The sequence below is a fragment of the Ranitomeya imitator genome, chromosome 1 (genome assembly GCF_032444005.1).
Source record: "Ranitomeya imitator isolate aRanImi1 chromosome 1, aRanImi1.pri, whole genome shotgun sequence".
Classification (NCBI taxonomy): Eukaryota; Metazoa; Chordata; class Amphibia; order Anura; family Dendrobatidae; genus Ranitomeya; species Ranitomeya imitator.
This window is the reverse complement of record NC_091282.1, coordinates 654,426,199-654,442,350: the sequence shown is the minus strand read 5'-3', so window position 1 is coordinate 654,442,350 and position 16,152 is coordinate 654,426,199. Positions and strand designations below refer to the sequence as shown.

Sequence of the window (16,152 nt, the reverse complement as noted above, 5' to 3'; positions counted from 1 at the left end):
ACCATACAAAAAGTACATATAAGTATATGCCTATAAATGACCAAAGTAGGTGAGCTTGATTACTCCACATGCATAAATATCCAATTGAATGATTGTGCTAATAGCTAATAAAGCATAGGAGCAGCCACACCAACAATAGAAGGCTCTATGGCGTACAACATCAATAAGGAGGTTCAGGGTATAAACATGCAAACAATTACTTTAATACAATCCTAGTACGGTAAGGAAACCCATACAGCCTATTGGGAATAGTATGTGCCGATATTTTTGGGGAAGCAACGTATGCGAAACGCGCGTCGGGGCCCCTCTTTCCACGCACAAGCAGCAGGTTGGTTCATTGTTTTCAGTTATATTTCTTACTATCCACCTCTATCCTTTGCTACCATTAAGGATTTATTTTTGGCCTCATCTACTAGATATTTACGGGACGTCCCCAAAAATATTGGCACATACTATTCCCAATAGGCTGTACGCCATAGAGCCTTCTATTGTTGGTGTGGCTGCTCCTTGTGCGTGGCACTAGTGTTGCCTTTCTTTTTTCATTGCATCTGTTTTACTGTTGTCTGTACTGTTGTTGTATTTATATACTCTTTTAGATTTTTGTCTTCAATAAAATTGTTCATTTTAGCTTGTGTCCATCTGCCGTATACCAGGAACACCCCACAAGACCTGCCATATACCAGGAGCACCCCACAAGACCTGCCGTATACCAGGAACACCCCACAAGACCCGCCATATACCGGGAGGACCCCATAAGACCCGCCGTATACCAGGAACACCCCACAAGACCCGCCATATACCGGGAGTACCCCACAAGACCCGCCGTATACCGGGAACACCAAACAAGACCTGCCGTATACCGGGAACACCCCACAAGACCCGCCATATACCGGGAGCACCCCACAAGACCTGCCGTATACCGGGAACACCCCACAGACCTGCCGTATACCGGGAACACCCCACAAGACCTGCCGTATACCGGAACACCGAACAGATTCAAAGTCACTCAGATCCCTCTACTTGCGCATTCTTCCTGCTTCCAACACCTTATGTTGTGGCTGATTGGTGGTTATAGTATATAACTCAATTTAATGATTCCCCCAAAATCCCACGTCTGAACTAAATAGGAATTTAATACACAAATTGAACATTTTTTTAATTTTTTTTTTTTACCAACTTTTGACAGAATAACACTGAAAAGAATAAATTATTTTATACAAAATTTCTACAAAACATACATATCATCTGAAAAGAAGCCGCGCCTTTATAGTTCCAAGCACTGATTATATCAGAAAAGGTTTAAACTGTTTGGTCATACCAACAGCGCCACACGGGGGCCACCAGCATATAACACACTTGGTCATATGTTCCAGATTATGTCCTCAAAAATATAAATAAAAAGTAACAAATATTTTGCCTCAGTCGTTAAAGCCTAAAAACATTACAAATCCTCCTCACTTGTCTATTAATGGGAAGTGACATAAATGCTGGGTTACAGGACAGCGCCACACCAGCCCACGGGTTGTGAGTGGTACTGCAACTCAGCCATTTCTACTTTAATGGAGCTGTACTGCAATTCCACACACAACCTGTAGGCAGGTAGTGGCGCCTTTTCTGGTAGTAAGCAGCCATGCTTTTCTAACCCTTTAAGTATTTCATTAAATAACTAGACCAGAGAAAGCTGCGTGACAACCTTGGAGAAGTTGTAGTCTAAGATCTCGGATACCCAACCAGGGATCAAAGATCGTCACCTGTCACGGATAAATGACCAGGACTTTAACCCCATTTACGGCTCGTTGGAGAGGTAGTGGGAAAAAAAACCTTGAACTGTCCACAGATTCCAGTATGACCAGTCCAGACAAGTATTAATAGCTGTCGTGTAATCAATATCCATCAACGTCCATCTCTATGAAATGTAACGTAAAAAAAACGACCTTAATGGCAGAAATTATGCTTTATGGCAATTGATTCACGGCAGTGCAGAAAAGCAACTACATCAAAATAAAGCTAAATGGCATAAAAATGGGTAATCGGCACAAAGACACCAAGTTATTGCAGTTAACAGAGTAGCGTTAGACATTTTGCAGAACAATGGCGCCCCTATCTGGTGAAATGGTCACTAGGAGAGCATTATATGTGTAATATAGAAACATGTCCAAAAGTATGTGCGCCCTGAAGTAATTTATAGCCACTTGTGTAAAATCCAACCTAAAGAAGTAGAATGAGCTACACAATGCCAAGAGGCGGCCGGGTTGGGGTAAAGCCAGGTCCTTTTCAGGCTCAAGGTGTACAGGACTGTGAGTCCAACCTGATAACCTACCGTCAGTGCCCGATCCCAAAAGATTTGTGGCTGGATGGACGCCAGACTCTACAACTCGCCTCCATGTCAATTCATGTGGTTCCGAAATAAGAAGTCCCATATGCATGAGGTATTCAGGGGTGCATATACTTTTGCCATCGATGGCGTGTGTGAGTGTGGAGGACCTGTTACACACAGAGAAGGGCTAGCATTACGTGTGCATAGGATTTCTAAATATATAGACCCTGAGATTGAAAAGAAACAAAAAAAAGGTTAAAAAAATACTTACGGTATTTCTATTTTTTCTAAAGCACTAAAAATAAAAAGACAAATTCAAATAAAAAGAAGTAAAACAAAAAAGACAAAATAAAAAGACAAGCTAAAAAAAAAAGAATAAAAACAGGCTAAAATGTAATACAATTAAGAAAAAATAGTGAAAGAAAAGTAAAATAAAAAATAAAATATGCTACATTAAAAATAGTAACAAGAAACAAAAAAACAAACAAAATAAATATAAAAACTAAAATAAAAACAAATAAATGAAATAAAAAAAACAACTCAGGAACTGAAGTTAAAGTTAAATGTCCCCGGACACCTCACGCATCGAGAATTGGGAAATTTTAGTGACCAAAGTTAAGTTTAACAAAAATCAAGTTAAAAAAAAAATCATAAAATAAAGTTAGAGTTTAAACATCTCATCTTCACGGTCCCGGAGGGTAGACGTCCGCGTGGTAACAGTTAGAGGGACCGGTCCAAGCAGGGAACGCTGGGCAGAGGCTTCCTCTCTGGTGCCTTGGTAGCCGGCGACTTCTCCGGGGGCTAAGTCCTCTTCTTTGGCTCTGAAAGTACGAAATATAGGTAAGATATTGTCATCTTCTACTGTACATGACCGCTGCAGCCGATCACTAGACTCAGTGATCACTTGGCGTATCATAGCTGAGGCCAGTAATTGTCTGCAGCGGAGATAGGAGGAGCTAGCGAGGGTTTATATACAGTTGGGAAAACAAGTATTTGATACACTGCCGATTTTGCACGTTTTCCCACCTACAAAGAATGGAGAGGTCTGTAATTTTTATCGTAGGTACACTTCACCTGTGAGATACAGAATCTAAAAATAATCCAGAAAATCACGTTATATGATTATTACATAATTAAACAGCAATTTATTGCATGTAATAAGTATTTTATCACCTACCAACCAGCAAGAATTCTGGCTCTCACAGACCTGTTAGTTTTTCTGTAAGAAGCCTCCTACTCTGCACTCATTACCTGTATTAATTGCACCTGTTTGAACTTGTTACCTGTATAAAAGACACCTGTCCACACAATCAATCACACTCCAACCTCTCCACCATGGTCAAGACCATAGAGCTGTCTAAGGACAACAGGGACAATAGTGTAGACCTGCCAAAGGCTGGGCTGGGCTACAGGAGAATAGGCAAGCAGCTTGGTGAGAAGGCAACTGTTGGTGGAATTATTAGAAAATGGATGAGACACAAGATGACTGTCAATCTTCCTCAGTCTGGGGCTCGATGCAAGATCTCGTAAGCATGATTCTGAGAAAGGTCAGGAATCAGCCCAGAACTACACGGGAAGACCTGGTCAATGACCTGAAGAATGCTAGGACCACAGTTTCAAGCATTAGCGTTAGTAATTCACTACGCCGTCATGTATTAAAATCCTGCAGGGCACACAAGGTCTCCCTACTCACGCCAGCACATGTCCAGGCCTGTTTGAAGTTCACCAATGACCATCTGGATGATCCAGCAGACACATGGGAGAAGGTCATGTGGTCAGATGAGACCAAAATATAACTTTCTGGAAACAACTGCACTCATTGGAGGAAGAAGGATGAGTACAACCCCAAAAACACTGTCCCAAATGTGAAGTATGGTGGGGAAACATCATAGTTTGGGGGGTGCATTTCTGCAAAGGGTACAGGACAACTGCACTGTATTGAAGAGAGGATAGATGGGGTCATGAATTGTGAGATTTTGGCTAAGGACCTCCTTCCCTCAGTAAGAGCATTAAAGCTGGGTCGTGGCTGGGTCTTCCAGCATGACTATGACCCGAAACACACAGGCAGGGCAACTAAGGAGTGACTCCATAAGAAGGATTTCAAGGTCCCAGAGTGGCCTAGCCAGTCTCCAGACCTGAACCCAACAGAAAATCTTTGGCGGAAGCTGGAACTCCATGTTGCCCAGTGACTTCCCCAAACCCTGAAAGATCTGGAGAAGATCTGTATGGAGTGGGCCAAAATCATTGCTGCAGTGTGTGCAAACTTGGTCAAGAACTACAGGAAACGTCTGACATCTGTAATTGCAACCAAAGGTTTCTGGACCAAATATTAAGTTCTGTTTTTCTAGTGTATCAAATACTTATTTCATGTAATAAAATGCAAATTAATTATGTAAAAGTCATTTTTTCTGTTTTTTATTTTTAGATTGTGTCTCTCACAGGTGAAGCGTATCTAAGATATACCCGTATATACTCGTGTAATAAGCCAAGATGACGTGGTTAGTGTACGCCCTCTGCCTGAACAGTCACGGCAGAGAGCCGGCGATGAGAGGTGAGGATGTCATTATATGGGGCATGTTTTTGTATCTTATGGGGCCATCATTAACCTTTGTGCAGAATTATATGGGGCATATTTTTCTATCGCGCATCTTATGGGGCCATCATTAACCTTTGTGCAGAATTATATGGGGCATATTTTTCTATCGCGCATCTTATGGGGCCATCATTAACCTTTGTGCAGAATTATATGGGGCGTATTTTGTATGGAGCATCTTATGGGGCCATCATTAACCTTTATGGAGCATTATATGGGGCGTATTTTGTATGGAGCATCTTATGGGGCCATCATTAACCTTTATGGAGCATTATATGGGGCGTATTTTGTATGGAGCATCTTATGGGGCCATCATTAACCTTTATGGAGCATTATATGGGGCGTATTTTGTATGGAGCATCTTATGGGGCCATCATTAACCTTTATGGAGCATTATATGGGGCGTATTTTGTATGGAGCATCTTATGGGGCCCATCATTAACCTTTGTGCAGCATTATATGGGGCATATTTTTCTATGGAGCATCTTTGGGGGCCCATCACGAACTGTATGCAGGATTATATGGGACATATTTTGTATGCAGCATCTTATGGGGCCCATCATAAACTTTATGGAGCATTATATGGGGCTCCTGATTCAATATGGATATTCAAAAACACTTAACCTACTGATGTCTCAATTAATTTTACTTTTATTGGTATCTATTTTTATTTTTGACATTTATCGGTAGCTGCTGCATTTTCCACCCTAGGCTTATACTCGAGTCATTAAGTTTTCCCATTTTTTTGTGGCAAAATTAGGGGGGTCGGCTTATACTCAAGTATATACAGTAAATTACAGACCTCTCCATAGGTGTAGGTGAGGTATTTGCAAACTCGGCAGTGTATCAAATACTTATTTTCCCCTCTGTAAGTCACTATTCTGATTTTATGTAATTTCTTCCTTGCGGACATTTTGTTGCAATACTGGAAAACCCCTTTAGTGACTAAGGATTTTTCGTTTGTTTCTTTCACTTCCACTTTTTTAAGGCCACAACTTTGTAATTCTTCGTCGGTCAGCAATTTCTCCGTAACATGATAATCGTTCGTCTCACCTGTGTAATAACGTTAACGGGGGATTGTTTTGTGTAACCCCTTAGGTGCCGTGGTGTCTGATCACAGCTGTGTGAGCGGAGTGTGGGCTTTGTAACACCCCTGGTACCCAGTGTGACGGCGTGGGCATCCATGACTGTGGTAACGATACTTACACCTCCCGCATCTTCTTGACCGCCGCCCTCTTGGAGACGCGGATCCTGGTGTCCAGCTTGGTCATGAATTCGGAGGTAGAGACCTCGTCCTTTCGGGCGTCCAGGGACATGCTGCGCTGAGGGCGACTCTCCGTCCCTGCGCCGTTGCCCCCCGCCGCCCCTGAATCCCCTGTCGGATGCGCCCCGTTGATCAGCTCCGGTTGCTCCATCAGGACGGGGATGCTGAGGTATTTCTTGAGGAAGATGGAGTCGTTGGTGTAGAGCCGGTTCGCTCTCTTGATCTGCTCCATCTGCGGAGAGACACACCCGATTAGAGGAGAACTCTCAGTGGGTCGCCCTCGATCCCACCCCTCCCAGCTAGTGACCACCCAGGGGGTAGCTCTGATCCTGGACCCCTTAGGTGCTGTACTGTATGGTTACCGCGGTTTTACAAGGTTAAACAGAAGCAAGGCATTTCCGCCATCAGCCTCGTAGCACCAGCTCATTGGGCATGCTGGGACTTGTAGTAGGACAGCAACTAAGAAGCAATCAGCAGCCAAATTGACTTCTAGGTTAAGCTGGGAGTAGTAGTCCCACGAGCCACCTGAACACCAGGAGTTATAGTTCCACAACAGCATGCTGGGAGTTATAGTACTACAGTAAGCAGAGGATTTAGAGGCTGCGTTACGTAGGCCACTATTTTGCCTACTTCTGGACATGCTGGAAGTTATATTTCTACAATAATGCCCAGTGCTGACTTACATGAACATAATGAATGGTCTATTGGACATGCTGGGAGTTACAGTACCAAAGCAAACAGTGAACAAGGTGTCTGATGGCACGTAAGGAGCCGAAGCCATGGACATGCTGGGAGCTAAAGTTTCACAATGATGCCCAGTGAAAGACATGCATGAACCCTATAAATGTTCCATTGGACATGCTGAGAGTTTTAGTACCACAGCAACAAGGAGATTAAGAGCCTGTCGGTAAGTAAGGCGCTTCCAAGCCTATAGACGGTGCCGTGGGCATGCTAGGAGTTGTAGTTCCACAATGACACCTAGTGCAGACGTACATGAACCCAATAAATGTTCCATTGGACATGCTGGGAGTTACAGTACCACAGCAGCCAGCGCATTAGTAGCCTGTCAGTATCTAAGGCGCTTCTAATCCTATAGACGGTGCTGTGGGCATGCTGTGAGTTATAGTTCCACAATGACGCCTAGTGCAGACGTACATGAACCCAATAAATGTTCCATTGGACATGCTGGGAGTTACAGTACCACAGCAGCCAGTGCCTTAGGAGCCTGTCAGTACCTAAGGCGCTTCTAATCCTATAGACGGTGCTGTGGGCATGCTGTGAGTTATAGTTCCACAATGACGCCTAGTGCAGACGTACATGAACCCAATTAATGTTCCATTGGACATGCTGGGAGTTACAGTACCACAGCAGCCAGCGCCTTAGGAGCCTGTCAGTATCTAAGGCGCTTCTAATCCTATAGACGGTGCTGGGAGCATGCTGTGAGTTATAGTTCCACAATGACGCCTAGTGCAGATGTACATGAACCCAATAAATGTTCCATTGGACATGCTGGGAGTTACAGTACCACAGCAGCCAGCGCCAGCCTGTCGGTACCTAAGGAGCTGCCAACCCTACAGACTGTGCCGAGACTCACCGTGACCCCATACTTCAGCGCCAGCCCTGGCAGTGTGTCCCCTGGCTGCACCAGGTGCTCCAGCTTCCTCAGCCGGGCCGGGGAGTAGGAGGACTGGACCAGGCTGCCATAGGAGCGCGTCCTGGCACCCCGCAGCAGCCCCGAGTCCCCTTCTTCCCTGGAGGCCATGCTTCCTGCAGCACAATGAGGTTCCTTGTCACTGTCACATGATGGGAGAAAACAAGAAGATAATTCAATTAAAAGAGCAGAACTAGGAGGACAGCCATGGTCACATGACCCACCGCAGCAGCGGGTCTATTGCACAAACCCCTTCTAGTGCTAGAAATGGTCAGCAGCAGCTGGCCAGCGGTGACAGCCGCGAAGCATCCTGGGAAGTGTAGTCTCAAGCACAGGAGGGCTGTAGACGTCTTAATACTGAAAAACTACATGTTCCGGCAGGGAACGGGCGACGCAAAACGTGTAACATGCGCGACCGAACGTGCGAACTACAGTTCCCATGAAGCTTTGCGCGGCGGTACGGTGGCCGCTTGGTTAGAAAGATCAAGATGTCTTTTAAACGGGAAGGGGATGACAGCAGCCAGCTGAACGTGCTGAAGGTGAGTTTTGGTGATGGGTGAGCGTCCATTTGCTGGAGGACTACAAGTTTAAGCATGTCTTTAGCATGTATAGAGGAAGTTATTTCGCTTTTCTTATAATGCCTATGGGGGCGGAGTCAGAAAGCGATATGGCGGCCACCAGTGAGGCTTTTTATCTTAAAACCTACATATTATTATTTTTTTTTCTTTACAGAAGAGAAGAGTTGCCGACTTGTTGGCCAGTTACATCCCGGAGGACGAAGCGCTGCTCCTCAAGAATGGAACGTACGTGATTATCTGTGACCTCCGCCTTAAAGGGGGCGACTCGTGTGGAGGGTCAGCTCTTATCTTCGTGTATTCTCACTCACAGACTTCTCTGTGTTCAGCAATGAGGTTGTCAGACGTCAGCGGACCCCTCACGGCCCGTGTAGGAGCGATGCACCGTGGTGGAAGGATCCTGCGGGGGCTTCTGCTTCCGGTCAGGGGTGGGCTGACGTCTGACCCCCACACACCTCGGCGTGTCTAGTTGTCAGGAGGCTATTGGCTGCACTGTGTGGTAACGCGGGGTGTCTGGTGTGTTGTCCCTTCCCAGGTACGCCTGCACCGTGTGTCACCACAGGCCGGTCTTCGATACCGTCGACATGCTGACCGTGCATCGGAAAGGAAAGAAGCACACGGCGTGTGAGTAGAGGCTTTACCCCGTGGTTTGTGGGGGCTTGTTGGGGTCCTGTTGGTTTATCTGCTCTCTCGCCCGTCTAGGTTTACAGAGATTTTATGGGAAGAAGGCGGCTCACAGGAACGAGGTCCAGAAACGGCAGCACGAGCAGTATGTCCGGGCAGAGGAGGCTGGGGAGCAGGTCTGTGCACCACGGGGTAACTGCACCCCTAATTTACCGCTCTCATGTCACACACAAGGGTCAGAACTACAATGTGAGAGCCTCTTCCTGTATGCTGCCTCTCTGCGGATGTTGCCTCTCTCTGCGGACTATCACTTTTCCGTGGACGTTCTATTTATTTGTAGGCCACCTCCCCCCCGAACATTGCGTCTCTCTGAGAACCATTGCCTTTCTGCAGATTGCCATCTCTCTTTGTAGGCCGCTTCTGTGGTCGTTTCCTCTCTTCATACACCGCCTCTCTGTAGGCTGCCAGTCTTCATACACCGCCTTACTTTGTAGGCCGCCTCTCCTTCATAGGCCCCTTTTATGGTCGTTGCCTCTCTTCATACACCACATCTGTGGTCGTGGCCTCTTTTCATAGGCTGCCTCTCTTCATACGCCACCTTTGTGATTGTCGCCTCTCTTCATATGCCTTTCTTTGTATGCCGCCTCTCTTCATACAGTCATGGCCAAAAGTATTAACACCCCTGCAATTCTGTCAGATAATACTCATTTTCTTCCTGAAAACTATTGAAAACACAAATTCTTTGTTATTATTATCTTCATTTAATTTGTCTTAAATGAAAAAAACACAAAAAGAATTGTCCTAAAGCCAAATTGGATATAATTCCACACCAAACATAAAAAAGGGGGTGGACAAAAGTATTGGCACTGTTCGAAAAATCATGTGATGCTTCTCTAATTTGTGTAATTAACAGCACATGTAACTTACCTGTGGCACCTAACAGGTGTTGGCAATAACTAAATCACACTTGCAGCCAGTTGACATGGATTAAAGTTGACTCAACCTCTGTCCTGTGTCCTTGTGTGTACCACATTGAGCATGGAGAAAAGAAAGAAGACCAAAGAACTGTCTGAGGACTTGAGAAACCAAATTGTGAGGAAGCATGAGCAATCTCAAGGCTACAAGTCCATCTACAAAGACCTGAATGTTCCTGTGTCTACCGTGCGCAGTGTCATCAAGAAGTGTAAAGCCCATGGCACTGTGGCTAACCTCCCTAGATGTGGACGGAAAAGAAAAATTGAGAAGAGATTTCAACGCAAGATTGTGCGGATGTTGGATAAAGAACCTCGACTAACATCCAAACAAGTTCAAGCTGCCCTGCAGTCCAAGGGTACAACAGTGTCAACCCATACTATCCGTCGGCGTCTGAATGAAAAGGGACTGTATGGTAGGAGACCCAGGAAGACCCCACTTCTTACCCCGAGACATAAAGAAGCCAGGCTGGAGTGTGCCAAAACTTACCTGAAAAAGCCTAAAACGTTTTGGAAGAATGTTCTCTGGTCAGATGAGACAAAAGTAGAGTTTTTTGGGGCAAAGGCATCAACATAGAGTTTACAGGAGAAAAAAAGAGGCATTTAAAGAAAAGAACACAGTCCCTACAGTCAAACATGGCGGAGGTTCCCTGATGTTTTGGGGTTGCTTTGCTGCTTCTGGCACTGGACTGCTTGACCGTGTGCATGGCATTATGAAGTCTGAAGACTACCAACAAATTTTGCAGCATAATGTAGGGCCCAGTGTGAGAAAGCTGGGTCTCCCTCAGAGGTCATGGGTCTTCCAGGAGGACAATGACCCAAAACACACTTCAAAACTAGAAAATGGTTTGAGAGAAAGCACTGGAGACTTCTAAGGTGGCCAGCAATGAGTCCAGACCTGAATCCCATAGAACACCTGTGGAGAGATCTAAAAAATGGCAGTTTGGAGAAGGCACCCTTCAAATATCAGGGACTTGGAGCAGTTTGCCAAAGAAAAATGGTCTAAAATTCCAGCAGAGCATTGTAAGAAACTTATTGATGGTTACCGGAAGCGGTTGGTCGCAGTTATTTTGGCTAAAGGTTGTGCAACCAAGTATTAGGCTGAGGGCGCCAATACTTTTGTCTGGCCCATTTTTGGAGTTTTGTGTGAAATGATCAGTGTTTTGCTTTTTGCTTCATTCTCTTTTGTGTTTTTTCATTTAAGACAAATTAAATGAAGATAATAATACCAAAGAATTTGTGATTGCAATTATTTTCAGGAAGAAAATGAGTATTATCTGACAGAATTGCAGGGGTGTCAATACTTTTGGCCATGACTGTATGTCTCTCTTTGTAGGCTGACTCTCTTCATAGGCCTCCTGTGTGGTCTTCGCCTTTCTCTGTAGGCCGACTCCCTGGTGCCTGCCTGTGTATATGGAGTCAGGTTGTCCTCTACTTTCTGTAAATTAACAATATCTGTCTTGAATCTCTCCTTTTGCCTTCAGCTTCCGGCTCCTCTACTGGAGCAGACCAGAAAGATTACTCAGCATGCACTGCTGAAAGCTGCACCATATAACAGCTGCTGCACCAGACACAGGTACTAGTCTGCAATGCACCTTCATTTAGAGAAAGATTATCTAAGCTCCCTATAGAGTCTTTAATTGGATAGATGCCCATGACTGTGGTTGGTCTGTTGTTGCTATTAATTAACACTTTTTTTCTAACTCTATTTTTTCCAGGCCTGAAGAAGTGAGAAGGAAAGGAAGGTCTTCTGAGGTTGGGGGGTCTACCCAGGCCATATCTTCTCTGCCGATTAACAGTCCAGTATGTGTTCAACGTGACCAACCCAAGACACTTGCAGAGACATCTCTTCCTGAGCCGAGCAGCTCCACAGGTGACAGCAGTGAAGAGTTAAACGTATTTATTCTTTTCTACTGATCCTGAGTTACATCCTGTATTATACTCCAGAGCTGCACTCACTATTCTGCTGGTGCAGTCACTGTGTACATACATTACATTACTGATCCTGTACTGATCCTGAGTTACATCCTGTATTATACTCCGGAGCTGCACTCACTATTCTACTGGTACAGTCACTGTGTACATACATTACTGATCCTGAGTTACCTCCTGTATTATATTCCAGAGCTGCACTCACTATTCTGCTGGTACAGTCACTGTGTGCATACATTACACTACTGATCCTGAGTTACATCCTGTATTATATTCCAGAGCTGCACTCACTATTCTGCTGGTGCAGTCACTGTGTACATACATTACTGATCCTGAGTTACATCCTGTATTATACTCTAGAGCTGCACTCACTATTCTGCTGGTGCAGTCACTGTGTACATACATTACATTACTGATCCTGAGTTACATCCTGTATTATACTCCAGAGCAGTACTCACTATTCTGCTGGTGCAGTCTCTGTATACATGCATGTGTGGTGCTGGTAAAAGCTAGGTACAGATGTATGTATACATTCAGCAGATACAGATGTGTTATCATTTCTTAGGCAGCTGCAGGCAATCACACTTAAAGAAAGAGGGTAAAAACAAGAAGTTGCGGAAATCTTTGGAGAAAGGAGAGGATGCTGCCCATGACCCTGAGAGAAGGCGAGTGATGGAGCACTACCTATCCCTGAGGAGGTAAGTACACCTTGACAGGTATAAACTAGTGCTGAACACTATAGTACCGCCATTTGGTGACCCCCTGGTCAGGCAGTTTGTAGCAGTTTCTCATTCCTCCTCTCTCCGCAGCTCAGGGTGGATTCCTGACGGCACAGGAAAATGGGTGAAAGATGAAAATGTTGAGTTTGACTCTGATGAGGAAGAGCCTCCAGAAATTCCACCACCCTGATCCGCAGTCCAGGGCCAGAAATGTAGACAACCATCTACCGGCCTCTTCCGTCTACCATTAAAGGGGTTGTCAGGCCTAAAATGGGAAGTCTGCAGTCAGTCTGTGTGACTGGAGACTTATGAATCCCACCCAGCACACGCACTGTGCAAGTGTATGGAGCATGGGCCTCGCCCATGAGACGGCGTTTGCCCGGGAGTATGCATGTCTCATACATCACCGCCAGCCCCGGCTCAGAAACGGGTGACTCGTCGGTGTGCACGATTGTGATTCATAAGTCTGCAGTCACACAGAGTGTCTGCAGAGTTTTCATTTTAGACTGGGTAACCCCTTTAAATATGACTGTTTTAACTTGCAGTTGAACTCATGGCCTGCCAGAGGGCGCTATATCATCAAGAATTTTGTGTCGTAATTATGTATTTTGGATTTATTATTCTTGCAAATAATTCAGTGTTTAAAATATATATTTTTTGCAAAATGTTGTAGTGTTTTGGCTAAACAAATCAACAAGCCAAATATTAAAAAATACAAGTGGGCAGCAAAAGGGAAATGTCAACTTCTAATATCATCTTGGAAACAGGAACACATGGGCTACTTGCACAGTGAACAAGTCTGTATGATCATGTTCACACACCACCAAGAAACCTGAAGACACAAAAGAGAATAGTAAAACCAAAAACACTCAGTTTGAAAAAATGTTGCAGTAATCCGCAAGTGCTAGTAAAAGATGTAAAAAACAGGGTATTTGGTTGATACGTTTTTTGCAAAAAATGTATACTAAGCTGCTCTACCAATCTTCACGGTATACCCTTATCAGAGCAGATATCATCTGTAGAAATGACCAAGTGGCTAACTGCTGACATGCCATAATCAGGGTCATTTTGACCAGTCAGTGATCCTACTACCAAACAAAATATCAGCTCTAATGTGAGTAATAACCTGACGTTCGATGTGTAGTTCTGTGTGCAGAAGCACTACAGAGGCTGGAAATATGAACAAGTCAATGGTAGCTGCAATACACAGATCAACCATTAGATGGATTAAGGGGATGGACTTTTCAAATAAACAAGAAGCCAAAAATTAAAGCAGCACAATATGGAGGCCAAGAAAGGTGTTCATATCTTTTAACCATTTTTTGACTTGTCTTACATGTGATCACTTCTCACGGACAAGCCGTGATATAGAGTAGTCAGGAGGTCAGATGCTAGAAGAGCTCGTAGTATAGAGGGGCAAGATGATGGCGTGGACGACTGGGCTGTCATGCACCACACTGACAGTTCAGTACACTGTAGATCCTATAGAGTGGCTGAGCTGTCACGCACAGCGTCCCTAGTTCTCGGTGTGTGATGAAATCATGACCATGTCCCCTCTTCTAGGGGGGGTGGCCTCTGTGTTTTCCAGACTTCTTAAGAAACCAAGTATGAAAGGCCCTGATCAATCGGTTTGGCTGGAACCAAGGAGCTCTCCTCCGGTCCATGTCTCTTCTGATGGATGAGATACAGGGAGGGAATTTCAGACCCTACAAGAATCCACAATTCTCTGCACCTCACACTCTAAACTTAAACTGTCATCAACCGTAATCACAGGAAGTGGGGATGAGGGTGACATCACCGAAGGGACAAACTCTCTCAACAGGGTTCTATGGAGGACCTGAGGGATGCAAAGAGACGGATTGACCACTTCCATAATCTAATAGAGCCCAATGAACTTCGGACCTAACTTTGCTGACTGTATCTTAAGGTTTGGTTCTCATCCAGAAACATTCAACTTATCACCTACTTTAAAAACAGGAACCACCAAACATCTTCTATCGGCCTTCTGTTTTTTGGCAAGCTTGAGCAGCCTCAATATTCTTCTGAACCTGCTTCCAGACATCTCCAAGTTTCTATATGGCGACTTCCATCCCAGGATCCTCAGTACTAATCCTGGAAAATTTCTGTAAAATGGGGATGAGAACCATAGTTACATAAAAGCGGCAAGGCTCCAGTGGACTGATAGATCTGACTGTTTAAGGCGAACTCCGCAAGTGGTAAGAATGAAGTCTAGTCTTCCTGCTGAGCTGGAACAAAACATCTCAAACTTTGCTCCAAAGATTGATTTGCCCTCTCTCTGACCGTAGGTTTCAGGATGGTAGACAGTGCAAAATAAGTCTTTCCACAGTTTCTTACAAAATGCTCTCCAAAACATGGAGATAAACTGCATGCCCCATCAGATACAATGTTAAGAGGAATTCCTTTCAACGGTGCCACATGACAAACAACATGGAGAGTGTCTCTGCTTTAAGGTACCGTCACACATAACGATATCGTTAACGAAATTGTTGTGTGTGACAGCGACCAACGATCAGGCCCCTGCTGGGAGATCGTTGGTCGCTGGGGAAAGTCCAGCACTTTATTTTGTCGCTGGATCTCCCGCTGACATCGCTGAATCGGCGCGTGTGACGCCGATTCAGCGATGTCTTCACTGGTAACCAGGGTAAATATCGGGTTACTAAGCGCAGGGCCGCGCTTAGTAACCTGATGTTTACCCTGGTTACCGTTGTAAATGTAAAAAAACAAACACTACATACTTACATTCCCGGTGTCTGGTCATGTCCCTCGCCTTCAGCTTCCCGCACTGACTGGTGAGCGCCGGCCAGCTGTAAAGCAAAGCACAACGAGACGTCACCGCTGTACTTTACGGCCGGCGTTCAGTCAGTGCGGGAAGCTGATGGCGAGGGACATGACCAGACACCAGGAATGTAAGTATGTAGTGTTTTTTTTTTTTTTTTTACATTTACAACGGTAACCTGCGCTTAGTAACCCAATGTTTACCCTGGTTACCGGGGACTTCGGGATCGTTGGTCGCTGGAGAGCCATCTGTGTGACAGCTCTCCAGCGACCAAACAGCGACGCTGCAGCGATCGACATCGTTGTCGGTATCGCTGCAGCGTCGCTTAGTGTGACGGTACCTTTAGGTCATTGATAAAGGAACAAAATGAGCTTGTTTGCTGAATCGGTCAGCTACCACCCAGATAGATGTTTTCCCATCAGACAGAGCCAACTCTTTGATGAAATCCATGGACAAATTGGTTCACAGTCTTTCCAGAATTGTCAACGTCTAACTTTTGCGTGTGCGCAGACTTCACTGATGGGTACAGTTTGTGCACTTCTGAAAAGGACAACGCTGAACAGAGGCCAGACAGAGTCCAGAGTAACTCTGCTGCCTCATTATGGTGAGTGGATCCCCTTGGGGGGGTTCATCTGAATCGCTTCATTTGGAGATTTATATGGAAACCCCTGAGTAAGTGCTCAGCGAAGAGCGCCGGATAACTGATCCT

The 16,152-nt window shown here is 45.1% G+C and overlaps 2 protein-coding genes across 2 annotated transcripts; one reads left to right on the top strand and one right to left on the bottom strand.

The window, feature by feature from the left end:
* Positions 1-1,139: 1,139 nt before the first annotated feature.
* Positions 1,140-8,227, bottom strand: LYSMD1 (LysM domain containing 1). Its single transcript, XM_069728749.1, has 3 exons — positions 7,769-8,227; positions 6,117-6,406; positions 1,140-3,138 (listed from the first exon to the last, which is right to left on the bottom strand). Exons 1-3 carry the CDS (start codon positions 7,934-7,936, stop codon positions 2,979-2,981), a joined length of 618 nt encoding a protein of 205 aa, XP_069584850.1. The 5' UTR covers positions 7,937-8,227; the 3' UTR covers positions 1,140-2,978.
* A 43-nt stretch (positions 8,228-8,270) lies between these two features.
* Positions 8,271-13,311, top strand: SCNM1 (sodium channel modifier 1). Its single transcript, XM_069728748.1, has 8 exons — positions 8,271-8,364; positions 8,558-8,628; positions 8,936-9,024; positions 9,103-9,200; positions 11,480-11,571; positions 11,714-11,868; positions 12,493-12,625; positions 12,737-13,311. Exons 1-8 carry the CDS (start codon positions 8,314-8,316, stop codon positions 12,834-12,836), a joined length of 789 nt encoding a protein of 262 aa, XP_069584849.1. The 5' UTR covers positions 8,271-8,313; the 3' UTR covers positions 12,837-13,311.
* The last annotated feature ends 2,841 nt before the right edge of the window (positions 13,312-16,152 follow it).

What these genes read in the sequence shown, in the direction of transcription:
- LYSMD1 (XM_069728749.1), bottom strand. Translation starts at nt 7,936, where the DNA reads ATGGCCTCCAGGGAAGAAGGGGACTCGGGGCTGCTGCGGGGTGCCAGG. An exon ending in CGCTGAAGTATGGGGTCACG is followed by an intron (nt 6,407 to 7,768) that starts GTGAGTCTCGGC and finishes GTCTCTCCGCAG; the next exon opens with ATGGAGCAGATCAAGAGAGC. An exon ending in GTCAAGAAGATGCGGGAGGT is followed by an intron (nt 3,139 to 6,116) that starts GTAAGTATCGTT and finishes TCGTACTTTCAG; the next exon opens with AGCCAAAGAAGAGGACTTAG.
- SCNM1 (XM_069728748.1), top strand. Translation starts at nt 8,314, where the DNA reads ATGTCTTTTAAACGGGAAGGGGATGACAGCAGCCAGCTGAACGTGCTG. An exon ending in CTGCTCCTCAAGAATGGAAC is followed by an intron (nt 8,629 to 8,935) that starts GTACGTGATTAT and finishes GTCCCTTCCCAG; the next exon opens with GTACGCCTGCACCGTGTGTC. An exon ending in CAGAGGAGGCTGGGGAGCAG is followed by an intron (nt 9,201 to 11,479) that starts GTCTGTGCACCA and finishes TTTTGCCTTCAG; the next exon opens with CTTCCGGCTCCTCTACTGGA.